At 40.3% G+C, this 27,968-nt stretch overlaps 1 protein-coding gene across 1 annotated transcript; it reads right to left on the reverse strand.

Annotated features, from left to right (window-relative positions):
* Window positions 1-4,231: 4,231 nt before the first annotated feature.
* Window positions 4,232-26,803, reverse strand: LOC106066230 (homeobox protein DBX1-B-like). Its single transcript, XM_056045243.1, has 5 exons — window positions 26,024-26,803; window positions 19,752-20,320; window positions 18,200-18,409; window positions 5,730-5,929; window positions 4,232-4,785 (listed from the first exon to the last, which is right to left on the reverse strand). Exons 2-5 carry the CDS (start codon window positions 20,296-20,298, stop codon window positions 4,456-4,458), a joined length of 1,287 nt encoding a protein of 428 aa, XP_055901218.1. The 5' UTR covers window positions 20,299-20,320; window positions 26,024-26,803; the 3' UTR covers window positions 4,232-4,455.
* Between the last annotated feature and the right edge of the window lie 1,165 nt (window positions 26,804-27,968).

A 27,968-nucleotide genomic window follows, 5' to 3' on the forward strand; every position in this document is an offset into this window, starting at 1 on the left:
CCAGACATATTTCCCCGCAGCTGCGGACACTCTTGCAAGATATGCGCCACTGTTCCCACCGACTCTCCACAGTGTCGGCATCGGGCATGCTAATTGGGCCGGAACCGGGCATAATAAACACCAACTGGGCAGAGCCCCGTCCTACACTGCGCAATAATGGATTGTTCCGGCCTGTTTAGCCTCCATCATGGATCGTCGCGGTCCGGGCGACGCAAATGCTGCCAGACTCCACGGGCTTTGTTGGAGCCACCCCAGGATTTAAACCACATGTCATGTGCCCACTCTCGGATTAATGTCATTGCTTGGTTAAACGTACTTGGGCCCCGAACCTAGGGGGAGAGACCAAGCCCTTATATGGAGATTCCCCATTCACCATCACACCATCGTACAAATATGCGGGAGCCCTTGTCTATTGCACCAATGCGCCATAGACTGAATACAGTGTAGCGGATCCATTTGAAAACACTTCTCTTACACAAGGACTTGTTACTTAAAGTCGCTGAAGCCTTTCCAACATCTATACTATAGCAATGACCGTTTAAGGTCTTTGGCATCTTGTGTTACGTTTACGCCCCCGCAAATAACACCCTCCTTGCGCCCCGCGTGCCCTGATACGCCGAACCAGACGCTATTTCTTACATTTCAATGCAGGCTCTCAGGGCACCACACAGGATCCGTCGAACGTTGCTCTCCATTTCTGTTTTAGCCATGGCTCGAATCTCCTTGATTGACTGGCCCGTCCATTGTTTGACGTAATTTTTTTTCCAATCGCCCTCTCTGCCTGCCTTGTTTTGTATAGAGACAGTCAGGGGCGTAGCTAGGAATCTTCCTTCGTTTGGGGGCCTGGGGGCTTGACCTCTTTTGGGGCCCCTGAATTTTGCGTAATATTTAATTTTTTAAATGTAAAAAAAACACTCATTTGGGAGGGCCCTCTCAAGTGGGTGCCCGGGGAGATTTTCACATTCTCCCCCCCCCCCCCATCCAAGCTACGTCACTGGAGATAGTATTGGCTAAGAGGAGATAAGCCTTGTGTAGAGAATAAGGTCGCTCGCTAAAATTTTTTAAACTAGCAATAGACAAACAGTACACAATAAATCCTTCTACTTTTCTAAGTACTTGGGTAGCTCAGTGGCTAACAAGTCGGTTTTCCTTCAAAGTTTGAATGACTTCTTGAGCAACCTTTTATTTTAGCTTTCCAGATACCCTCCACCCCACTCCCCCACTCCCACTGGTCCACAAGCGTGATTGGACCATAATGCACTGGGCATGCTATAAGCATGAAGGTTACGCTAAGCAACAATTAATTTTAAAAAAATGTTTCCGTCTTCCAAACGTATTAATGTTAGCCTTGATCAATAAAGAAAATTAATGGCATGATGAAATAACTGATCCAATGTCATTCAATATAAGCTTTGTTTTTCTTTGCACTTCTCTCTTTACTGCATCAATTATACAAGGCGATGCCAAGAAAAATCAAGGCAAAATAATTTATTTATTTTTTTTAAAGTTGTTTTATGTTTTACTTTTTTTTAAATATGTTTCATGGCATCTTACATGGCTAAATATTGAACATAAGGATGTCACAGATCTCTAATGAAGTATTTACAAAATGAACATGACTTGAAGACTAACTGGACATGTTGGTATCTTCATCTTTGTTTTCATCATTTGTTTGGTCATCAGCTTCTAATAGCCAATAATAGAATATGCATCCTCCGTTTGGGACCCCTCAACTCAAGAAAACATTAAGAAACTGGAACAGACACAAAATAAAGCAGTGAGATTCGTAACAAACGAATATTCACATTTGACTAGAGTAACACCTTTAGTAAAATCACTAAATTTAGAAAGCCTTCAGGACAGAAGATTCAAAAGTAAAGTAGCAATTATACATAAAACACTGAACCATAATCTTCAAATACAAAAGCAAAATTTAATAAAATACTCTGAAAGACACAAAGATAAAAGCACATTCCTCGTCCCATATGCTAGGACAAATTTGTACAAATACTCCTTCTTCCCTAGCGCTATTAGAGCATGGAATGGGTTGCCTGAGCTAGCCAGGAAAACCAGTGACTTTGCAGAATTTAGGTCATTGGTTAATATGCATGACTAAATGCATGACGCGTGGGACGTAATCATCTTCTTTTTTTGAAGTAACGTCTGTATTTTATAAGATAAGATAAGAAGACAAGATAATATACTCTGCAGTTCGTGTATAGATGTGATTACTACTATAAACTGTTTTCTCCTCAGCTCCAGCTTTTCTTGAAGCTGTTGCCGTGTTTTCGCCAAAGTGGAAAGTTCCTTGCCTAGTGCTTCTAACTGCTTTGTTGTTTCCTGCTTGTCTGGCTGTTGCTGTATAATCTTTGCCAAATTGTCATATTCTTGTCTATTTTTTTCGAATACATTTGGCTAATTGTAGCTCTTGTTCAGCGTCACTAATTCTTTTTGTAGCTTCTTCTATTTTGTCATCTATTTCTTTGCTAAGTTTTTCATAATTCTCCAGCTCCTGTTTACCATCACAAAAGAGATACAAGACACCGATAACAAAGACAAACAGACACAAACACTCTTTTTTTCCCCTGGCAATCAAATCATTAAATAAGAACAATCTGGTATAAACTTTGTCACATGTAAATTATGAGTGGTGTGAATGTACACTTTGGTTTCTTTAGTTATAATGTTTTTTGTTTGGTAATGCACAAATTGTAAAACAAATTTCCTTACGGATAATAAAGATTATTATTATTATTCATCTCGCCCATTGCCTTGTCTAAAGTGTACTGACAATGACCGATCATTGCCTGCATTGCGTTGATACATGGCAATGATAATGTTCCATTTTGATATACTCTACCGTGCGACATCAAAGTATTAACATTAACCAAGTATAAATAATACTTGAATTAGAAATATTTGTGGTCACCGTTTCCTTGCTTAAATAGTTATATAAAGAAGTTGTTGACATTAAACGTTTATTCATTTAAAAATGTAATTGCATATTTTAGACTCTCAAAGTTTCTTTACCAATGTCATGCACGGAAAATGACAGCGGGCAACGTCGAGACCAATCTTTAGAGAAAGCCTGCACACTGACCTGTGATTCCGCAACCTGTGGGCAGCTTGGACGTCGCAGGTCAGTTTGGGCCTTCTATTACGATTGGTCTCGGCAAGGTTCGAACTTGAGATCCTCGTGATGACAGTGCGAGACGCATACCGCTAGACCAGGCAACCATACTTTGCATCAGCATTCTCAGCCCCAGGAGACAAAGACATATTACTGAATTTGAACCAAGTAGACAACATAGAAGATATAAGATAAGATAAGATAACCAGTTACCCTTTTATGTCCCTTGCCTTGATATTTTAGCTTAAAGCTAAAATATATAAAATTAAAAAAAAAAGTAATTATAGCTTTTATATAGCGCTACTTTCATGCTTATAGCATGCTCAGAGCGCTAAGTCCAATCCCTTGTGTGGACCAGTGGGGGAAGGGTGTATCTGGGAGAAGGTTTTCCGTGCTGCCTTTAGGCGCTCAGTAAACACAACTCGAGCCCACTTCATAGGTAGCCAAGCCAAGGCATGTTCAAGCGTGCCTAGCCTCTCGGCAACGCTTCCCACATTGATGTACTTACAAAAAAAAGTTTATATTAAGTGTAATTGTATCAATTAGTTTGGATCTGTCTAGTAATTATCTACATGTTTGACCTAGATAAAATACATCTGTGCGATTAGAAATATTGTAGCTTTCTCAGAGCGCTATGATTCTATCACTTGTCAGAACCAGTTGTGAAAGGAGGAGAGGAAGGTGGCATCTTGGTGAATGTTTATATGATCGTTTTTTTAATGCATTAAAAAAATGTTCACTCAGGGCTCAAGAGGAGTAATTCAACTTAAACCACAACATCTATCAAGTACGATTTATTTTTTTTATTTTTTCAAGATACCAAACACAATAATTAATTACCAATAGTTAATTAACTAATTCGTTAATTTTTTTTTCATTGATTTTTTGTGTTGTCAGGTAAAATAAAAATTTCAGCTTAATCCAAAATTAGGAGTGGGAGAAATAACCTGTGCAAATTTTTTACCAGACAGACAGACAGTGAGTTGTTATAAGCTTGGTAAAAAAAAAACTTAAGCCACAAACAAACAAGACCCCATAAAGTGCAAGAAAAACAAACAAAAAAAAACAGCAACAGCAAATATTGAACAAATTAATAAAAGGTGAAGCTGAGGAATAATTTATTAAAACAAAAACTTCAATGCGAAATAACATTCTAAAGAAACAGGAAGTGCCCCTTACAGGCTACTTTATTTACAAATGGCAGTTCTCTGTACAAATCTGTACAGGTTTCATTATTCACAGTATGTACATCAGTCGGACTACGTTGTAAAAAAAAATGTGAAAAGTAGTAGAAACTATTTTAAAAAAAATGGAGTCTTTGGACATCAAGACACAGTTATTTCTTCGTCAGATTCCATATCACTGTCATCATCCTGCGCATGCGCCTGAGAGTGCTGCAGCGAGAGCGAAGGGTCAAGAGGACTCCCGGGCAGACTTGAAACCAGACTTCCGGTAGGGGACCCCGATGCGTGGTTGTCGTACATGTCGTCATCGGTGTGGACCTGCGTTGAGTCCGATTCTCTGACGTCACTGAGGTCAGGGTTTGGATTACTTTTGTTTGGCAGGGTAGATTCCCTTGAGCCTCCGTTAGAGAGGAGTTCTCTTTCTTTGGAGTTTCTCCATTTCATTCTTCGATTTTGAAACCAAATTTTAACCTGGAAAAAAAAAAATATATATATAATGCAAACCTAAGAAAGTTGACTCTTTCGATACAATGAAAGAAATAGAGACAGAATGCACACACTGCATTCTCAAAGTAACACCATAACATCTCAAAGTAACATCTGCGATTATAGCAGAGGTTATCAGTGCTACCTCGAGTGCTACCTCGAGTGCTACCTCGAGTCAAATCTCAAATAAAAAATTCCATATCTGTATACGACATTTTTATCTTATCTTATCTTATCTTATCTAATACAGACGTTACTTCAAAAAAAAAAAGATGATGATTACGTCCTATGTGTCATGCATTCAGTCATGCATGTTGACCAATGGCCTAAATTCTGCTAAGTCACTGGTTTTCCTGGCTAGCTCAGGCAACCCATTCCACGCTCTAATAGCACTAGGGAAGAAGGAGTATTTGTACAAATTTGTCCTAGCATATGGGACGAGGAATGTTTCCTTCTCTTTGTGTCTTTCTGAGTATTTTATTATATTTTGTTTTTTGTATTTGGAGATTATAGTTCATGTTTTATGCATAATTGCTACTTTACTTTTGAGTCTTCTATCCTCAAGGCTTTCTAAATTTAGTGATTTTACTAAAGGTGTTACTCTAGTCAAATGTGAATATTCGTTTGTTATGAATCTCACTGCTCTATTTTGTGTCTGTTCCAGTTTCTTAATGTTTTCTTGAGTTGAGGGGTCCCAAAATCAACCTCCTCAATCATGTAGCCAAAACCACTCAACCACATAAATATCCACTTAATGCTTCTGAAAGATTCAAACTCATGCCCTCCCAGATAACTGATATGCATGTATATATATAACCTCTGAGTTCAAACTCAGGCCCTCCCAAATAACTGATATGCATGTATATATATAACCTCTGAGTTCAAACTCAGGCCCTCCCAGATAACTGATATGTATGTAAATATATTACCTGTGAGTCCTTCAACCCAAGTTTTGAGGCAAGCTTCTTCCTGTCGGGTTTGCTGATGTACTTTTGTCTCTGGAACATCTTCTCCAGACCCTTTCTCTGGGCGTCAGAGAAGACTGCCCTCCTGAGCATGCCTCTTCTAGGCTTGCCCCTCATGGTACTTAGGAATGTGAACGGGTTGGGCATCGGAAGTAGTGGAGAGGCTGAAAGAATAAAAAGAGAGAAGTGTCATCTCATTGCCCCACCGAATAAAACTGGACTGGACATCAAATGACCATAATGTAATATTTTCGTATGTAAATGTTAAGTGGACATCAGGTGGATATTTGTGAACGACAAGTGGACATCAAGTGGTCATAATGTAAATGTCAAGTGGACATCAAGTGGTCATGATGTAAAAGTTAAGTGGACATCAGGTGGACATTTGAGAAAAACGAGTGGACATAAAGTGGTCATTATGTAAATGTCAAGTGGACATCAAATGGTCATAATGTATACATACACATCACGTGGACATAATGTGGATTTAATGTGAATAAAAGTCGAAATTAAAGTAACATTATGTGTGCATTAAGTAGACATAATGTGGACATCAAGTTGACATAACGTGGACATCAAGTAGACATAATGTGGACATCAAGTGGACATAACGTGGACATCACGTAGACATAACGTGGGCATCAAGTAGACATAACGTGGACATCAAGTAGACATAAAGTGGACATCAAGTAGACATAACGTGGACATCAGTAGACATAACGTGGACATCAAGTAGACATAACGTGGACATCAAGTAGACATAACGTGGACATCAAGCAGACATAACGTGGACATCAAGTAGACATAACGTGGACATCAAGTAGACATAACGTGGACATCAAGTAGACATAACGTGGACATCAAGTAGACATAACGTGGACATCAAGTAGACATAACGTGGACATCAAGTAGACATAACGTGGACATCAAGTAGACATAACGTGGACATCAAGTAGACATAATGTAGACATCAAGTAGACATAACGTGGACATCAAGTAGACATAACGTGGACATCAAGTAGACATAACGTGGACATCAAGTAGACATAATGTGGACATCAAGTAGACATAATGTAGACATCAAGTAGACATAACGTGGACATCAAGTAGACATAACGTGGACATCAAGTAGACATAATGTAGACATCAAGTAGACATAATGTGGACATCAAGTAGACATAACGTGGACATCAAGTAGACATAACGTGGACATCAAGTAGACATAATGTGGACATCAAGTAGACATAATGTAGACATCAAGTAGACATAACGTGGACATCAAGTAGACATAACGTGGACATCAAGTAGACATAATGTAGACATCAAGTAGACATAACGTGGACATCAAGTAGACATAACGTGGACATCAAGTAGACATAACGTGGACATCAAGTAGACATAACGTGGACATCAAGTAGACATAACGTGGACATCAAGCAGACATAACGTGGACATCAAGTAGACATAACGTGGACATCAAGTAGACATAACGTGGACATCAAGTAGACATAACGTGGACATCAAGTAGACATAACGTGGACATCAAGTAGACATAACGTGGACATCAAGTAGACATAACGTGGACATCAAGTAGACATAACGTGGACATCAAGTAGACATAATGTGGGCACCCAGGTTTCTGATTGTGTCAGTAAACTTGGACCATCGAGAATGAAGTTTTTGTCATTGAATCCTTTGAGCCCTAATGGCTGCTTTATATCTTCTGCGAATCGTTGTGCTGTTTATGAACTGCCACATAGTGTTGTGCAGGTCACCTAGAAATACGTTGGCGTGACCTGAAGACCTTTCAAGACAACTAATCTTTCGAATGTGTGTGTGTGTGTGTGAGAGAGAGTGTGTGTGTGTGTGAGTGTGTGTATGTGTGTGAGTGTGAGTGTGTGTGTGTAAGTGTGTGAGAGAGTGTGTGTGAGTGAGTGTGTGTGTGAGAGAGAGAGAGAGAGTGTGTGTGTGAGTAAGTGTGTATGTGTGAGTGTGTGTGTGTGTGAGTGAATGTGTGTATGTGTGTGTGTGTGAGTGAGTGTGTATGTGTGTGTGAGTGAGTGTGTGTGTGTGTGTGTGACCATCTCAACATTTCATTGTCATGCACAGCGTTTAGTATAGCATAAGTATATATATATGATGCATTCTTTTCACCAGGGCATGTCCACTTCCTATAATCGAGTACAGGAAGTCGCAGCACATATAAATATAGCGCCGCCCCGCCCCCCCCCTTTACCAACTTCTCTAATGAGATCTTGATGCCGCTTCATTACTTGCAGTAGTCGTTGTTGCCATGGTTATGGACAGTTACCTCTGTAACATTTAAATAAACTTACTTGTAACAATTTGTAACTTAGCTCTAGATTTCGGACAACATCAAGGGCATTCTAGGTATCACCCCCTCCACCCCCCCCCCGCATCTCAAGTCTTGATCGCCAGTCATAAATGTTCTACTTCAATTTCTTTTTATCTACCGACCAACAGTCGATATGCATTAAAGTAACAGCTCTGACTGACACCCATTCACTCCTGCTCCTCCCCTTCATCACCAACTTCCCCCCCCCCTCAACTATTTTTTTTTTTTGATAAGCAACCACTAAAATATTCCCGAGATCTAATCTCTGCACTATCTTTGCCCACAACGTCTGGTTAATCTGTGTAAATTGTACGATCCCTCTTTCATCCGATGCCCCCTTGCTCAACGTCCATGTATAAATTATGCCTGCTGCTAATCCCGATACGTTACTGTCAATATCTATAAGATGTTTATTATTAAAAGATTAAGCTCGCAGCCCGCTCTCCAGGGACGCCCTCTACCTCTGCTGTATGATGATCCAAGTCCCGCTACTCCCAGATGCACAAATAACATCTGCTGCATCAAGGTAGAGAACTCGGGGAAACAAACACAAAAACATATTGTCAAACATTTGACAAGAATTGAAAAATCCATTTAATACCGTTTCTATTAAAAAAAAAAAAAAAAAAAAGGGCGGGGTCGTGCGGGCTGTGTCATGTGGTCTGATAGTAGCTAGGTGACAAGATGAATAATCTACATCTTTTCAGCAACCACAGGACGATGTGGGCTCTCACAGTAAAATGGCGGGAATAATAAGTATGAGTGTTTTCAGACAAACGACTGCGAGTCCCATCACTACTACAAGACAGTGATTAATGAAAGAAACATTACAACACAAATGGCTAATGGATGAAAGTCATCATTTAAAAAGTATCGACTTTTAATGGATAATGGCATTCTTCTATTATATAATTACTAGCCGGATATTATCCGCGTCATGCTGGCCTTAGTTTAGATATTGCTAATCTCATGGATTGGATTTAGATCTATGTCAAACTTAGCTAATGTTCCTTTCAAGCTTTTTTTTTCTTTCGCCACGAAAATAAAAGTAGATTGCGAAAATGGGTTTACCCGTGAAGCCGATACATTCATATGAAATATAAATTACTGTGAAAACGGGCTTACCCGATTTGTGACATAGTTTATTAACCTTTTTTTTATGTTTGCCCTCCCCCCTCCCCGGTTGTGGGAAGGACATTAAACATACACTACGTTCTTCGCCTTGATCCAAGGAACATTGCTGCCAAATTTTATCAAGATTGGTCAAACGGTTTTGATCTCTATGCGGGACATACATACATACATACATACATACATACATACATACATACATACAAACATACATACATACATACATACATACATACATACAAACATACACACATACAAACATACACACACACACATACATACATACATACATACCACATACATACATACATACGCCTTACTTTCTGCTTTATATATTAGATGAATTATGCATGTTAAATCAGGCTTTACAGGGAGAAAAAAGGTTTAAACCTCGCAAAGAAATAAGGTACATAGCAAACAATGTACAAAATAAATAAGTCCGTAGAAGTTAATTGTCTTTGCTGGTAATTTAATATATGTGTACAAATTAATTAGTAGTATGTAGAAAGTAAATATAATCTAAGGTCTAAGAATATTTTTAAACAATAAATGGGTCTAATCAGGAGTAAAGGAATTCGTTCTATTTTTAGAAAACATCTTTGAAGGTAGGTATGCTCCTATTTCTAGACAACCCCCCCCCCTTTCCGAATGGATTCCTGGTCGCGTGATTTGACTATAGTGCTGAGTTGGAACACTACACCCTTCCATCTCCGGCCGCCCGGTGGGAGTTTTGACGTTAAACTCTTCGTTTAGTAAGGGACGTCTGAACGCAGAGAAAACAAAATACACATTTTCTTGTTCTGTTACCACGCAGTAAGGTCCCGTTGTGATAGGCGGCCTTAACCGTGTAGTTGTATGATGGCTTTCTGACTTCGACTGATTACTCAGGAGATGTTTGAGTTACTTGTACGGATGTGTTAGATGTGTTTAAACTACTGTAGAACAAAGCCTACACATTAACAAGTTGAAAAGACTAAGTCCAGATTTTTAGGCCACAGTCGAGCCTCTGTCCGTAATGCGATGTTGTCACCCTGAGGTCATAACCCAGTATCCGTGACGCCAGTAAATGTTGCATTCAAAGTCCGTCAACTATGTTGTGTCTCTATACTAAGTGTCTAACACCATTTAGAGATATCAGACCGGTCCACCCTTCACACACACACAAGCACTCACTTTTCCATGCCAGTTAGGTCAGGGAATAGTCAGTGGCGTAGCTAGGGTGGGGAGAGGAGTGGGAGAATTCGAAAATCCCCCCGGGCCCCCACTTGAGGGAGGCCCCCAAATGATTATATATTAAATATTATGCAAAATGCAGGGGTCCCCAAAAGAGGCCAAACCCTCCCGGGCCCACAAATGATGCAAAATTCCTAGCTACGCCCCTGGGAATAGTCTTGCGGAAGGTAAATAAAGTCCAAGGGAGCTTACTCCCATGAAACGATACTGACAGCGAACGACAATGGCGTTAATCTGGACGTCACAGGTGGACCTAACCTTGTGAAACTCTCTCTTTGTCCGTCTTCCAACTTGTCACACGATAAAACTTGTTGACATGGCAGTAATGGAATCGATATGTCTTTATTAGTGACACAACCCCCAGCGCAGCTAATCCTGTATTCATCCATTGTCTCTCTCTGTCAGATTTCCCCCTTCCCTCTCTCTCTCTCTTTCTCGTCTTTCTTACAGCTAGCCCATGTTCCCTATCCCCCTTTTGCATATATTTTGTCTTAATGCGCACCGGAAACGGTAACCCGGTGCCTGAAGACAATACATTGTCTCCCCACGCGAAAAGAAAGAGTTCTTCTATCCCGAAAAAGTTTTATTGGTTTACAAGTTAATGGGGGGCTGGCCTTGGTACAAGATATTTGATTGGCCGTTTCAACGGAAGCCATGTTATGTTCATAAATTGACCTTGAAAGTGGCGGATGCGGTTTAATTAGGAAGACGTTGGGCGATAATTTGTAGAGGCCAGTGCAGGCAACGAAATGTTTAGTCCATGGTTCTTCTGTGGTCAGTGACCTAGAACTATCAACAAATTTCAAATCTAATACAAATTCTGATCCTTGCAATACTGGGAACTCAACAATGTCAAGGACGCTAAACTGGGCGTCAGTGTTGAAAATTAAACTTCAAATAAATGAGTTACAAACGGAAGAGCTTAAAAAGTTTAACTCTGCAGTGCTACAAAATAAAAATATTTGTAATATGCACACCGGATACTCCAAGAAGCAAGCTATTTATAGTTTCCTCCGCCATATATGAAAATCTCTAATGATCAACACATATAATCTATATAGAGCTCTGTAATTTGGGTGAACTTTATTTCTTTAAAGCAAAAAAAAAAAAAAAAAAAGGCAATGTCTAATTTTAAATCATTTTTAAAGCATTTATTTCAAAAAAAAAAAAAGGGGGGGGAGGGGGGATTGGGGAACGATCTGAATTCGAACTGATGGCTCAAGCCGAAGTACTGATCACTCTGCTAATGAGGTGCCTATGAAAATAGAAGATCTATTGTTTCTTGCAAACTAACTTTAAAGCGGCGACCTATAAATGGAACTAATTCAACTTACACAACCACTTCAGTCAAGTACTATTTCTTTCCATTGTTCGAGATACATAACAAAATAATTTATTTACCAATGGTTAATTAACTAATAGGTCAATTTTTTTAAATTGATTCTTGTGATGGCAAGTGAAATGAATAATTGTGCAAAATTTCAGCTTGATCAGAGATTGGATGTGGAAGAAATAACGTGTAAAAAACTTTTTACCAGACGGACAGACAGACGGACAGACAGACAGAGTGAGTGGATAAAAGCTTTGTAAAAAGTTAGGTCTACGTACACGCCGGTATGATGTATCATCGAGTGCACGATAACGTGAAGAGACAGATGTCAAGTAAAGTTTCCCTTTCAGACTTTGTGATCTATTGACCAGATGTTTCTGTCCCCAGCGGTTAACGAGGGTGTCATGTGGCCAGCACAACGACCAACCGCTTTTACTTTTCCCCAAACTAATGTCAGGTACCCATTAGAGCTAGGTGGACTCGGAGGCGCCCCAAAGATCCCGAAATTAAAAATCCCAGGATTCGAACCCGGGGCGCCGGGTCGGAAGCGAAGCGCTTTACAGCGCCTCAAAGGACAGATGTAACTGTTTGATTTGTCTGTTTGTGACATCTCCGATTGGTGGATCATATCACGTGACTAGCGATTTGTTGCCTCAGAGGTGGAATAACCTCTATATTATGTTTGGAAAAAGAGAGAGAGAGAGATTGAGAGAGGAGAGAAAGGAAGAGACAGAGAGAGAGAGAGATTGAGAGAGGAGAGAATGAAAGAGACAGAGAGGGAGAGAGAGGGAGAGAGAGGAGAGAATGGAAGAGACAGAGAGAGGGAGAGAGATTGAGAGAGGAGAGAATGGAAGAGACAGAGAGGGAGAGAGATTGAGATAGGAGAGAATGGAAGAGACAGAGAGAGAGGGAGAGAGATTGAGAGAGGAGAGAATGGAAGAGACAGAGAGGGAGAGAGAGGGAGAGAGAGGGAGAGAGAGAGGGAGAGAGAGATTGAGAGAGGAGAGAATGGAAGAGACAGAGAGAGAGGGAGAGAGATTGAGAGAGGAGAGAATGGAAGAGACAGAGAGGGAGAGAGAGGGAGAGAGAGGGAGAGAGAGAGGGAGAGAGAGATTGAGAGAGGAGAGAATGGAAGAGACAGAGAGAGGGAGAGAGATTGAGAGAGGAGAGAATGGAAGAGACAGAGAGGGAGAGAGAGGGAGAGAGAGGAGAGAATGGAAGAGACAGAGAGAGGGAGAGAGATTGAGAGAGGAGAGAATGGAAGAGACAGAGAGGGAGAGAGAGATTGAGAGAGGAGAGAATGGAAGAGACAGAGAGGGAGAGAGAGGGAGAGAGAGGGAGTGAGAGATAGAATAAAAAAATAATATATATAGAGAGAGAGAGGGAGGGAGAGAGACAATGGAGAAATTAGAGAGAGAGAGAGTGAGTGAGAGAGAGAGAGCACAAATAGTTTACTCCTGGTACAGAACTGATTGATGTCGCCTCACGGATGAGCGGCGATTGGATACATGATCTACGCCGAGGCGAAGGTCACGCCACCTGGCAGCAATCAACCATCTCCTTGGCATTACGTTTTATATTTTTCTTTTCATTTCATAAGCGAGCAACAGGTGAGAGGTGCAAAGTGAGGGCTGGGGGGAGTAATAATAATCCTATCACGTGACAGCCAGGTGGCCGAGGCAACAATACCAAAAGATGACAGTACTGCCCTCTGGTGGAGATCTAGAACCGACTTAGAACCTTCTCGTATGACAGTATTAGGCTCTTACTAGCCGAGGTGTCTGGCTAGATTTCTTGTCATCTTGCACCAGCCCTTACCCCTCCCCCGAATTTTTCGTGTAACCTCCCCTCTTCCAAAAAATATTTAAAAATCCGTGGTTTTCAAGAGATGACAGACATAACAAAAATCGCCTTTTATGGACACTGTCTGTAGTGTTGAAAGCCTACATGAATAACGAAAACTATAATAAATTTCTGTAACTTGTTATTAGTTTTTGATGTTTCGAATGTTCCTTCAGAATGGAAAATTATTACATTCTAGCCCAAACCTCCAGCAGGGCACAGGTCAGAGAACGAATTCGAGACGACAGCCCAGAGCGCTTACCACGCGACCAGGCAATTTTCTCTGTCGAGTGCATCTAATTTTAAAATATTTCTGTCCTGTCGGTTTGTTCTAACATTTAAAATTAATAAATAAATTGTCATTAGTGTTATTTTTTTTTTTATAGTCACCGGAGTAGACAGTTTTTTCCCGCTGCCTTGTTGATGGTATCTTTTAGTTATAATCATGTCTCGTTTTCACAACAGGCTAGTATACAACACACAAGCAAAATTTAACAAATACTTTAAAAAAAAATAAAGCAATAAGTTTGGATCAAACATGTAATTAAATTTGCAGTAAGCCTCAAATGACAAACTATAAAGGGGGCTAATTCAGCTTATACCACTACTTCAGTCAAGCACTATTTCTTTCCCTTGTTTGAGATACCAAACAAAGTAATTTATTACCAATAATTTATTTAACTAATTGGTTATTTTTCGTTTATTGATTCTTGTGTTGTCAAGTAAAAGAAATTAATTGTGCGAAATTTGATCTTGATCCGAGATTGGGTGTCGGAGAAATAACCTGTACAAACTTTTGGCCAGACAGACAGACAGAACAAGCTTTGTAAAAACAAGCTTGTTCTAGTCTAATAGAAAGGGGAAATAAATCGGGAACTCTGCAACGTTATATTCCTTATTACCTCCCCCCGACATGCTGCAGTGTATATTAATCTTTTATTGTTCACCTCTGTCTAAACTTCTAAGGCGAAGTTTCATTCTTAAGTCTTAACATTTTCAAACACAACCATTATTTTAGAAATATCTACTCATGGAAAGGACGCATCAAGAATGTCACGGCATGGCCAGATGCAGAGCTCAAAATACCCAAAAAAGAAACCCCCATGGGTTAAGAATATAAAAAAAAAAATAAAAAAAATCTACATCTTCTGTTAATTTTACGCTAGGATTAGAAGCTTACTAACTGAAAACGAAGAAGTGTTAAAATCTCCCCGCCATCCCAAAAACTGCGTCACCCTCCCCCCCACCCCCCCACATTCTCCTCTAGTACTAAATCCCCGCAAAGTGTGATATCCTAATATCCTAATATCCTCAACATCCGTATCCCATTAGAGCTGAACAATGACCTACGTTTGCAGCAATGAAATCCATACGCCACAATTAAGTCCCCGGGGGAGAAGAAAAAAAAAAAGGGGGGGGGGCGCAACTAATGCGCCGTTTCATAAGTCACACCCGAAACAATACCATCAAGCGACGTGTTCCACTCTGTAGCGAAAAGAAACATTTGGATTGGATGCTAAATCCTTTCGTGGAAATTAAACACCTTTCAAAAAAAGACCTGACAGAGGGAAAGAGAAAAAAAACAACTAAGGGTGACAACTACCACAGCTTTAACATGCGTCCATCGTCTGCCTTACTTTGACAAGAGTAGTGTCCCTTTCTTTATAGTTTTAGTAAGTTTTGTTTTCAACCTTCTATTTATAAAGCAGAAATTTAAAGGACTAGATTTAGATCTATATCTTCAATCTTATCACGATTTCAATGGCAATAGTTTAAACTTATCCCATTTTGGGGATGGGGGGGATTAAGAAGGACGCGGAGAGAAAATCCAGGTAAGGAAACACCCCGCTGGATGTTTTCAATGACCCCCCAACTACACACACACACACACACACAGCATTAAAGCTGTATGCGACATAAAGACCTTTAACTTGATCTAAGGTTTCATTTCGCCACACCGAGGGGGGACCCAAGCCCATTTCACACCTAGCCCAGAACCACCGGGCCCGTGGGAGCAAACGTATTAAAGGTGTGAGAATCGCTAAAACGATACGCATGCTAAAGTAATCGCGTATCAAACGATACTTGAAGAGTGATGCTTATTGTAAGGTGAGAATGAAGACACTATAGGTTGGTATGTATCGGATGTTTCACGAGATACTCTAGAATAGTTGTTAGATATTAATACACATGACCTAGATTCTAGTTGCACTGAACTAGATAGTTTTCTAAGCGATGAAAGAAAAAAAGGGTGAGTGAGCGTGATAAAGAGTGATGAGGGATGGAGAGAGAGAGAGAGAGAGAGAGGGGTAGAAAACGAAGAGGGAGAGAGAAAGAAGAAATGAGGATGAGAAAGAGGGAGAAAGAGAGAGGTATTGTTACCGGTCGTTGACTTGTAGCACCAAACTGCTGGTAGATAACTAAACCGCTGTAGGCGTATCATATTTTAATTTGTGTAATAAATATAGTAGAATTCAGTAATGATACAAATGGTATTTGGAACAAAATCTAACTCACTACACAAATGTCCTTTCAGTCTCACGTTCTGGAGTCGTCTGTCCTAACTAAAACCGCTGATGACAATGCCACCTATGTTGCATCATTCAGAACCAATCGCTAACTTCTTCCCGCTGTCACCATAGAAACACACAAACACACACACTCTCCATAACAAGAGGGAGGTAAAGAGAGAGAGAGAGAGAGAGTGGAGGGAGGGAGGATGAGAGAGAGAAGAGAGAAATAGGATGAGAGAAAGGGAATATGGTGGAGAGAGAGAAAGAGAGAGAAAGAGGAGATCGTACAGAAAGGAGAAACATAAAGATAGCACACACACACACACACGCATCCAGACCAACACACACTGATGCACATAAAAACACACACACATCCAGCCTAAAACACACATAGATGTACAAAAGAGCTCACAGTTAAGGATGTCGTCTAATTGCCCAGTTCTATTGTCGTTATGGCGGCATCCTAAACCCCCAGGTAATCCTACTGCATTCTCTTCTCCATTAAGGTCCGGTGTGACAATCCGATACGAAATATCGGGGCTCATTTGTTTTGGGGCCCGGGGGATTTGCATTCAGGTTTAGAAGGGCGTGTTTATGGTCAGGGCTTAACAATACCGAATTGAGTTGTATACGCAGGCCTGCATCTATTCGTTTGTGCGCGCGTGTGTGGGTGTCTTCTGCTGGAGAGGTTCTTTGTACAACAATGCACCACATGAAGACAAGCTTTTGGTGTTTTTAATGAGCTGTCGGAAGAGTTACAGTTGTGGAAGTGTACAAGTCAGTCTACTAACTATCATTAAGTGATGGACAGTATTGGAAACTAAAAATACTCAAAGATGAAATAATAGAAATGTAAGATTTGAACATGTTTTGGAAATGTAAGATTTGAACAAGTTTTGAAAATGTAAAATAACAAGTTTTGGAAATGTAAGATTTTGAACAAGTTTTGGAAATGTAAGATTTTGAACAAGTTTTGGAAATGTAAGATTTGAGAAAGTTTTGGAAATGTAAGATTTGAGAAAGTTTTGGAAATGTAATATTTGAGAAAATTTTGGAAATGTAAGATTTTGAACAAGTTTTGGAAATGTAAGATTTGAGAAAGTTTTGGAAACGTAAGATTTTGAACACGTTTTGAAAATGTAAGATTTGAGAAAAATTTTGGAAATGTAAGATTTGAGAAAATTTTGGAAATGTAAAATTTGAGAAAGTTTTGGAAATGTAAATTTAAACATGTTTTGGAAATGTAATATTTGAGAAAGTTTTGGAAATGTAAGATTTTGAACACGTTTTGAAAATAAAAGATCTAAACATGTTTTGAGAAATGTAAATTTAAAAAAAAATGTTTAGGGCAACATAGGACAGCATCCTTAGATAGAACAAAATTTATCTTCCCTAGACGAACTAAACTTTGATTTGATTCGTCGGTTATACCTTCGATATCCTCGTCTTTGGGGTGTTACCAGAGAATGCAAACCATAATCTCAAAGCTGGATACCCTAGCGATAGGCCATATATAGAAGAAAAACTATATGGAGAGATGCCTCATCTGGTAACTACTGATCAGTTCATCTCAGATATAGCCATGGTATAGGACTAGGTATCTAAAACACTCAATGTCAAAAGAGAACGCAGAACGATGAAGAGAGAGAGAGAGAGAGCGAGAGAGAGAGAGATTTAGAGAGAGAGCTTTCGCAATGAAAGATATAAACTTGAAAACTAGACAAATTTTGAGTTCTCCCTCTTTGCCAAGTTCTATATTTAGCCTCTGATTTATTCAATCGGGAAGCTAGCAATGCAGAAATTCACTACGAGTGAAACAATGTGTGCGCGTGTGTGTGTGCGCGTGTGTGTGGGTGTGGGTGTCTGTGGGTGTGTGTGTGGGTGTGTGTGGATGTGTGTGGATGTTTGCGTGGGTGTGTGGGTGTGTGTGTTTGGGTGTGTATGGGTGTCTGTGGGTGTCTGTGGGTGTGTGTGGGTGCGTGTGTGGGTGTGTGTGAGTAAACAATGTTACTAAGAGTGGTGGACTCACCTCCAAAATATGGCGCCCTCAACATGGCCTGGTAAGGATTGTCGTAAAATGCTGGATGTCGTGGACTGCACGTGGAGCAGGAGATGCCATGCGCGGGAAATGGACACGCCCCCTTGACACACCCGGATGAAAGAGGCGGTAGTGACGATGGGGAAAAGTTCAGAAACGCCCCTGTGTGGCTTCCAATGTGTGTGGTCTTGGTTCTGGGCGCTGGAATGGACGAGGTATTGATTTGGTAAACAAACCATTTCTTAGATAGCAATATAGATTCTCATTTATTGGGGATTATCACACCTAAGGTTGCTCACTAACAAATCTGCTATTTACTTAAAACATTGATTCGTAAGAGCCGTTCTACAGTCTTTGCCAGAGAACAGAGGAGCAAAGATTGTTCACAGGCAAAAAAGCAAAAGGCAGGCGCCCCAAAGGCTGACCACGACTACGGTGGCTTGATGACGTAGAGACAGATCTACAATAGCTAAAAGTCCGGGCATGGAGACGTAAAGCCCAGGATCAGAATGGAGAGATGTGCTAAAGCAGGCAAGGACTCTTCATGTGCTGTAGCGCCACTGGGATGGATGCTCTACATTCTTTGATAGATAAAGCTGGCAATGGAGAAAATAATATGAAGAAATGTGTTGGCACTATAATGGAACCGCAAGAAAAACGTACGAAACTAAAAAGAAGATTGAGAGAGATGTTGAAATAGACAAAAATAAACATGGACGCCATATTGAAAAGTCCCTGTTGCCAACTAGATAGTCGGAACTATCCTTGCGATTGAAGCTAAAGAGAAGTCAGAAATTTGATTCCACATTGTTGAAAAGTGAACACAAAACTGTTCTGTTTGTCTAAATACTTCTCTTATTACTACTTCCGTTTTTTTTTACACCGGAGACACCACAAAGATTGCAATTTAAGGATCACAGACATGTATTATATAATATATATAGGTCTGTGTTAAGGATATGCTTCCGTTTATAAATATCTCCAAAACAGAGATCTGTAACAATATTTATGGTCTTATTATTAAATTTGAGAGTAAAAATAAAAACATATAAGATTATTTGTATTTTTAATAAATCTAACAAGATTTAGAGATAAGAGTTAATTAATGACTCCCAGATCTATTATTCCACTTTTCTACACACGCATGACTAGATTGATCTAGGAACATGCGTAGGACATCTTCGTTTTTTTTTTGTAGTAACGTCTGTATTTAATAAGATAAGATAAGATAATTTAATAAATACTCAGACACATAGATAAAGGAACATTCCTCGTTCCATATGCTAGGACAAATTTGTACTAATGCTCCTTCTTCCCTAGTGCTATTAGAGCATGGAATGGGTTGCCTGAGCTAGCCAGGAAAACCAGTAACTTGGTAGAATTTAGGTCATTGGTTAATATGCATGACTGAATGCATGACGCGTAGGACGTCATCATCTTCTTTTTCGAAGTAACGTCTGTATTATATAAGATGATAAGCTAGTCTAGTCTTTTGATAGAGGTCTATAAATTCGGAAGTACAAAGTAGGTCTAGGGTACTCACCCGTTCCGCTTTGGGGGGACTTCCGGTTTATGTCATTCCCCAAGATGGCATTCATTCCGAATTTCAGAAAAGGAGCTTGAGGGGAACTGTAGGAACGGCTGTCGCTGGTTCCGGTCCCCGACGAGGAGCAGACCGCGCTGTTCCTGGCAGCTGCTGAGGAGGACACCACGTAGACAGCAGGGGGAGGAGGGGAGGGTTGTGGCGTGGACGAGGACGGCGTGGTGGACAGTGTCTTTAGGGGCTCGTGCAGCGACCTGTCTGAGCACGGCGAGGAGTGGTCCGAGCCGGGGGACCCCAGGCCCGTCCTCATGCCGCCGCCCATGCTGAGCCCCAGCCCGACGGGGGAGAGGCTCGGGTGATGGGGGCGAGGCAGGATGGCGGCCGCGGCGGCAGCGGCGGCGCTTCTCTCCCTCAGGAGGTTCTCCATGAGGAAAGAGGCGGAGGCGCTCGTGATGGACGCGGGGTGCGTGTACTGAGACAGGGGCGTCCTCATCATGTTCTGGTAGAGAGTGGTTGGGTTCAGCATGTTTGGAAGCATGGTGCTCATCTGTAGGAATTTCTCGGACTGTCTGTGAAAAGAAAGAAAAATGAACGTCGGATACACACACAAAAATTGTCCCTCAATAATATTATTAGGCTCAAGATAAGATAAGAAAATAGAAATCTTATTATTATAGTTCGTTTTCAACAGTAATTGAGAATACACAAAAGTTTTACAACTAGAGACATTGTATAATAAACAAAAGTTTTAGAAATAGAGACTTGGTGAAAGAAAACAAATGTTGTATAAATAGAGACCAGTGGCGAAGCTAGGTTGGGGGAAGGAGGGGGGAGAATTAGAAAATCTCCCTGGGCCTTGAGCGGGGGGGGGGGGCAAATGAGTGTTTTTTACATTGAAAATTAAATATTACGCAAAACGCAGGGGCCCCCAAAGAGGTCAAGCCCGCCGGCCCCTCAAACGATGAAAAATTCCTAGCTACGCCCCTGATAGAGACATGAACATGCAAAAAAGTTATACCGGAAGAAAATACAGAGAAGGAATGGAGAAAAACGGTCAACAGATCTCGCATGGTGCCCCGACGGCTCAGCAGACTAATGGATAGATGAAGTCAAAGTAGAAACAAAGTCAAAACAAAGACGCTACCAAGTTTTCAAAGGGACTTGAGCAGAATGGCTAATTAACAATTTGATTCTGAAGTCTGCAGTGCTGAAGAAAGTGTACACAAGCAAGTTGACGCATTGTCCTGGCTTAGATCGTGTGTGGCGTGTAAATCTAACACTACTTCACTTTGTGTACTGTACCAGTCCAAACCAGCCAAGGGACATCACAATTAAATACTTGATAAGACTTCTGCAGAATTCTACTGGTATTTATCTACAAATGGGGGATGATCGTCTTGTCACGCTATCCGTCGTTTAATTAGCAGTCTCTATCACTATCTTTCTTTCTCTAAGCCCTAGCCATCTTGTTCTGCCTTCATGTACCCGTATTCTGCAACGTCATTCGTCTGACTGACTACGTCACCACTTTTACCGTCGCTATAAAACAATGCACATTATATTTATTATCTACAAAACTAACATACTCTCCAAACTCAACTAGGTCACTGCAGAATTTTAAATGACACGTGTATCAATCAATCGTATTCTGTGTACCAGATACACACACTCACACACAAAGCAAGCTAGCTGGTTATAGATTCACCCCCAATGATAAGAATCCTCTGTAGATAGTAAAGCAGTAGCTATTCATTGTGGAAATAACGATTCGCTTCCAAGCAAGTTAGTACATGTCCAAAAAAAAGAGTTCCCCTCTTGTGGTCTGTAGGGCAGATGATGACTCAGAGGCGCCCAAAGAGTCCGAAATTAAAAATACCAGTCTTTACCAGGATTCTAACTAGGGACCTCCGGTTCGGAAGTAAAGCGCTTTACCGCTCAGCCACTGCGCCTCCCCAATGTTTAGCTATTAATAATCAATGGAGACAGGCGATGATCTATGCATTGCTTCGGACACACTATGAGACAATAATTATCGGCTAATGATCATTGCTTAAAAGTCTTCTTAAAAAGTAATTAGCAACCCCTTATAGTCAAGGTCCCGGGCGCGATGATCTGCTTTTAAGGGGCTTGCAGACAGGGTGGTCAGAGTAGACTAATAGATGGTTTCTGATCTAGAGGAGTGAAGAACCTAATTTGCGCGCGCTGTAACAGAACATGAGTCTTGTTAAAAAAAAAAACATTCGTAGATTTACAAGAAATGTGTTGCATTACTGCCCTTAATTTATATACGAGAGGGTGAAAGGTCGTTGCTATGACAACATGGACGGTAGCGTCAGGAAGTTGTATAGGCGTAAGTTGTTTTTTCTGATCGGATATCGAGGCTAGAAAGTCAGCCATCTTGTCACACGGGTCTGTCCTACAGGGTTTCGACTTTTACAACTTACGTAAAGCGACTAAGGTCTATTGATTGGGAGTTATCTACAGTTGTTTCAGAAATGGGAATATGCTGATCGCGTATTGTTAAGAGTCTACAAAAAAAAAAAAAAAAACGTGAAACAGTTTGTTTATTTCCTCCTTACCAAGCAGTTGGAGCGTGGGCGGATGAAGAGCGCCATCTGTAGCCCAGATAAAAGCCTAGGTTTGCAGTGAGGTCGGACATCTTGATTGCATTTGTCTAAGATTTCATCATGTTAAAGAAATGTGTTGATAATCAAGAGTTATTTCTCTTGGCCATAGTATGTTATCATTTTAAGACTTCAAAATACAAAGTCAAATTTGGAATGTCTTCCACTGACTAGAGAAAGAATCCCTAGCCATTTTTATAGTGAATACAACCCACCCCCCAAATCTAGTATTTTCTTCTCACAAATTATTTCTTTTCGGTCAATTTAGTAAGCCACTACTATGGAACCATTTTTGTTTTCTGAATGTGTATCATAGAAAATATTTCTTTCATTGCAATACATTCATAGTTGTTCTATTCTCTAAAGTAAAGTTCCTCTTTTAAGACATTGCGATCTATAGGGCAGATGATGTTAAGGTCAGTTTATTTGGCCAGCGGTTAACGAGCAGGGTGTCATGTGGGCAACACAACGACCAACCATCTTTAATTTCCCCAGCTAAAGTAAGGTACCCATTAGAGTTGGGTGGACTGAGAGGGATGACCTAAAAATCTGAACCACGATTCGAACCCAGGACCCCATGTTCGGAAGCCAAGCGCTTAACCACTCAGCCACTATTAGTTAATTGACTATTGGTAATTAATTATTCTGTTTGGAATCTCGAACAAGGGAATGGAAATTGTACTTGACTGATAAGGTGGTATAAGTTGAATTAGTGCCCTTTATACTTTGTAGAGAGAAAAGTTTGAAACTAACAATAGATAATTATAAACCTTCTATTTTCAGAAGCACTTCCCTGGCACAGTGGTTAGTGGCTTGAGGATCGTTTATCTTTTTTATGAATTCATTTAAAAAAGCGATCCCCCAGATACCCCCTTCTTTCTTCCCACCCCAACCCTCCCCCTTTCCAACTGGTCCAGACAAGTGATAGGATCATAGAGTATTGAGAAAGCTAAAAGCACGAAATTGTGCTTAACAAAAAAAAAAAAAATTGGTAAAATATTTATAATCTAACAGATTTATTATTGGAAGTCTAGATCTATAATAAATTTAAGTACATGACAAACTAATTGATACAACTACGCACAACATAAGTCTTGTTTTTTTTTTTTCTTAAAGTATTTTGTATGTTTATTTGTAGTTTTATTTCTAAGATGGACAACTGGGTTACAATCAACGCACTGGGAAGAGGAATGTATTTTAGGTGGCTGTGGCTTGTGCCTTGACACTTTATTTTATTACTTGGCCTGTTCAAACGTGCATTATAGTTAGGGGAGTGGGCTCGGGTTCTACTCCATGAGCGTCTTTCTCGCTCAATCTTCGCCAGAGATTTGTTTCAGCTTCCCGCACCCCTCTCTCTCACCCCCCTTCTATTTCAGGATGCTCAAAGAACACTCAAACATATTATGTATAGAAAATACGAAAGACATGCATGTATGTAACCCTGCCGGACCAAATAAAACAAAGGACGTTTGGGCCACGAGGCCTTCATCAGCTACAAAACAAAAAAAAAAATAAACAAACAATTAACACAAAATAGTCTTAAGTTAACGTATCCGTCCGATGTTGTTCTCTATCGAGGCAGAAAAGAAATAAGCTAAGCCTGTGTAAAAACAAATTATGACACGCCCTTGACAGTTACCAAAAAAACACACACTCAAAAAAAGCACAATATTTTAGGGATATACTCTTAACGCTTTAACCGAGAACTACTATTTAGATGAATTTAGAGTATTAGATGATGGCAGATTACTGGAATCTGCAAGTCATAATCTCTGAGCTTTTCTGTGTATTCTCGGTTGTTTTACTACTCCGAGACTACGGCCCGTGGGCTAAATCCAACCGGTGAAGTGTGACAATCATGCCTTCCGATACTAATACATACAATAAAAAAAATTAAGCCGTGAGGCCATTGGTAATGGAAATTTGCATATGGCAGTTCCAGGTTAGGAAATTAAAATAATTATTTGCTTTAATCTTTGTGCCTTTCTGATTATTTTAATTGATTTTTTTAAATATTTATAAGCTAAGATATTGTGCTGTATTGCTTCGTTTTTTTATTAACTGATTACACTTTATATTTATTATTGCTAAAGCTCGACTGGGCGCGGTGTGAGTGGTCAAGTGCTTGGCTTCAGAACATGGGGTCCAGGGCTCGAGTCTCGGTGAATTTTGAATTTCGGTATTTTAAGGGCGTCACTCAGTCCACCCAACTCTAAAGGGTACCTGACTTTATTTTGGCGAAAGTAAAGGCTGTTGGTCTGTGTGCTGGCCACATGACACCCTGCTCATTAACTGTTGGCCAAAGAAACAGATGACCTTAACATGTTCAGCCCCATAGACCGCAGGGTCTGAAAGGGGAACTTTACTAACATTGACTAGGTTGTGACTGTCATGCGAATAACGTTTGAATATTTATGACTATATTGTGACCATGATCTGCCTAGGTTTTAACTGATGTGATGTGACTAGGTTGTGACCATGATGTGACTAGATTTTAATTTACATGTGGCCAGGTCTTAAATATGATGTGATAATGTCGTGACCATGATGTGACTAAATTTTAACTATTATATGACTAGGATCTAACTATAACGTGAGTAGGTTAGGGTATTTGCTATAACTAGAATGTAACTAGGTTGTAACCATGATGTGACAAGGTTTTAACTGTGATGTGACTACTTTGTAACTGTGATGTGACTAGGTTTTGGTATTTGCTATAACTAGATTGTAACTAGGTTGTAACCATGATGTGACAAGGTTTTAACTGTGATGTGACTACTTTGTAACTGTGATGTGACTAGGTTTTAACTGTGATGTGACTACTTTGTAACCATGATGTGACAAGGTTTTAACTGTGATGTGACTACTTTGTAACTGTGATGTGACTAGGTTTTGGTATTTGCTATAACTAGATTGTAACTAGGTTGTAACCATGATGTGACAAGGTTTTAACTGTGATGTGACTACTTTGTAACTGTGATGTGACTAGGTTTTGGTATTTGCTATAACTAGATTGTAACTAGGTTGTAACCATGATGTGACAAGGTTTTAACTGTGATGTGACTACTTTGTAACTGTGATGTGACTAGGTTTTAACTGTGATGTGACTACTTTGTAACCATGATGTGACAAGGTTTTAACTGTGATGTGACTACTTTGTAACTGTGATGTGACTAGGTTTTGGTATTTGCTATAACTAGATTGTAACTAGGTTGTAACCATGATGTGACAAGGTTTTAACTGTGATGTGACTACTTTGTAACTGTGATGTGACTAGGTTTTGGTATTTGCTATAACTAGATTGTAACTAGGTTGTAACCATGATGTGACAAGGTTTTAACTGTGATGTGACTACTTTGTAACTGTGATGTGACTAGGTTTTAACTGTGATGTGACTACTTTGTAACCATGATGTGACAAGGTTTTAACTGTGACGTGACTAGGTTTTAACTGTGATGTGACTAGGTTTTAACTGTGACGTGACTAGGTTATAACTGTGACGTGACTAGGTTTCGGTATTTGCTGTAACTAGATAGTAACTAAGACAAGTTCTTAAATGAATACATTGTTTGCAATACATTGTAGTCTAAATTAAAAAAATGAAATGCAATGTGTCACTGACATATATCAACACAAAAAATTACTCACATGATCAATGACTACCAACAACTGATGTCCATAAGGCAATAAGACTCTCTGTACTTCAACACAGTCTGGGGATCGGTCAACTCAATAGTGTGAGTCCAATCTAGTGTTCACCATTCTAAAGAATCTAATAACGTTTATGTAAGCACATATACCACATAGACCGTACACATACTACTGTCTTTCAAGTGTGGAACGGCATTCCTTTTCTTAGAAGCGAAGTGGTTCACTTAACCATAAGCTGGGATCACAGTTGAGTATCGTTAAGTTCAGTATTGTACATCAGCTGGCTGAGTCAGTGTTTGGACGAAAGAATCGAACTACTTATGAAATAATCGAAGGCAAATATGCGTACTCTGTTCACTGACCGAATGCTAGAAGCACTCAGAAATACTATCCGGTGATTCGGGGACACTTCTTACGCTGCTTCACTGAAGCTGCAACTGATGACTATCCAGAATGCTCAATTAAAAAGTACAACTTTTTAAAATGAACTTATATACGAAACAAATGAATATTGTTTAAAGCGTCGCTTATTATGCTTAATTAGCATTCATATTCCAACAAGACTCTTGTAGATTTATGTAACTGTCGAAGTGGAAAGCGTTAATCTAGTTAGATCTAGATCTAGATGTTTTCCTACGGACTCCAAAGAAATCACAAGAGATAACCTCAGATGCTGTGATCGAAGACTCAAGACTTCTGCTGATCTAAACAGCCAGAGATTGCGGTTTGACGAGGATCTAACGACGCTGGCGCGACTAATAACCGAACACGCGCGCGAGGGATTGCTTTGACTCGGTGTCTCAAAAAAACTGTTGTCACGTCTGCTCTTGGAGGGACCAACGACAGCTTGTCGTCTGAAGCGTGGCGCCGCCCATTTTGGCTATGTTTAGGGCTGGATGTGAACGCCCACTCTCGCTCGGAATGCAAGGACGAAGACACGGGGGTTTAGCATGCATCTATCGATCGGTGACACAACGGTCGGTGGGAGGGGCTAGAAAAGTCCTTTGTCAAGACGAACCCGTTAATTCGGGACAGAGGGGGACATGGAGTGGCGGCCTCTGTCAAAGAGAGGAGGTTTGGGAGCACCAAGGGCACACGTGTCCCTAAAACTCACTCACAGACAGACAGACAAACATCTATTTTTCTTCCAAGATGTTCCAGTCACTTCTTAACAATGCCTCTACGTAGAGATGAAGTCCTCTCGTTTGTCTTTTAAACTACTATATTCATTCTCATAGGAAACAATGACCGCTTTCACTACCTTTCTATCAAAATTTGACCTCTTTCACAACCTCCATTGACTGATTTCACTATCTCGCAACAAAACATTGACTGATTTGACTACCTCGCCACGAAACAATGACCTCTTTCACTACATCGCTATCAAACAATGACCCCTTTCACTACCTCGCTACAAAACATTGACTTATTTCACTATCCCGCTACCAAACATTGGCTGATTTCACTATCCCGCTACCAAACATTGGCTGATTTCACTATTCCGCTACCAAACATTGGCTGATGTCACTATCCCGCTACAAAACATTGGCTGATTTCACTATCCCGCTACCAAACATTTCTCTGATTTCACTATCCCGCTACAAAACATTGGCTGATTTCACTATCCCGCTACCAAACATTTCTCTGATTTCACTATCCCGCTACAAAACATTGGCGGATTTCACTATCCCGCTACCAAACATTTCTCTGATTTCACTATCCCGCTACCAAACATTGGCTGATTTCACTATCCCGCTACCAAACATTGGCTGATTTCACTATCCCGCTACCAAACATTGGCCGATTTCACTATCCCGCTACCAAACATTGGCCGATTTCACTATCCCGCTACCAAACATTGGCCGATTTCACTATCCCGCTACCAAACATTGTCTGATTTCACTATCCCGCTACCAAACATTTGCTGATTTTACTATCTCGT

Source organism: Biomphalaria glabrata, chromosome 10 (assembly GCF_947242115.1).
Source record: "Biomphalaria glabrata chromosome 10, xgBioGlab47.1, whole genome shotgun sequence".
Taxonomy (NCBI): domain Eukaryota; kingdom Metazoa; phylum Mollusca; class Gastropoda; family Planorbidae; genus Biomphalaria; species Biomphalaria glabrata.

Bases quoted from the DNA above. Each gene is read 5' to 3' on its own strand.
- LOC106066230 (XM_056045243.1), bottom strand. From the start codon at position 20,298: ATGAGCACCATGCTTCCAAACATGCTGAACCCAACCACTCTCTACCAG. The intron at 18,410-19,751 runs GTGAGTACCCTA...CGTCCATTCCAG, and splicing joins GTCCCCCCAAAGCGGAACGG to CGCCCAGAACCAAGACCACA. The intron at 5,930-18,199 runs GTGAGTCCACCA...TTATTCTTTCAG, and splicing joins GAGGGCGCCATATTTTGGAG to CCTCTCCACTACTTCCGATG.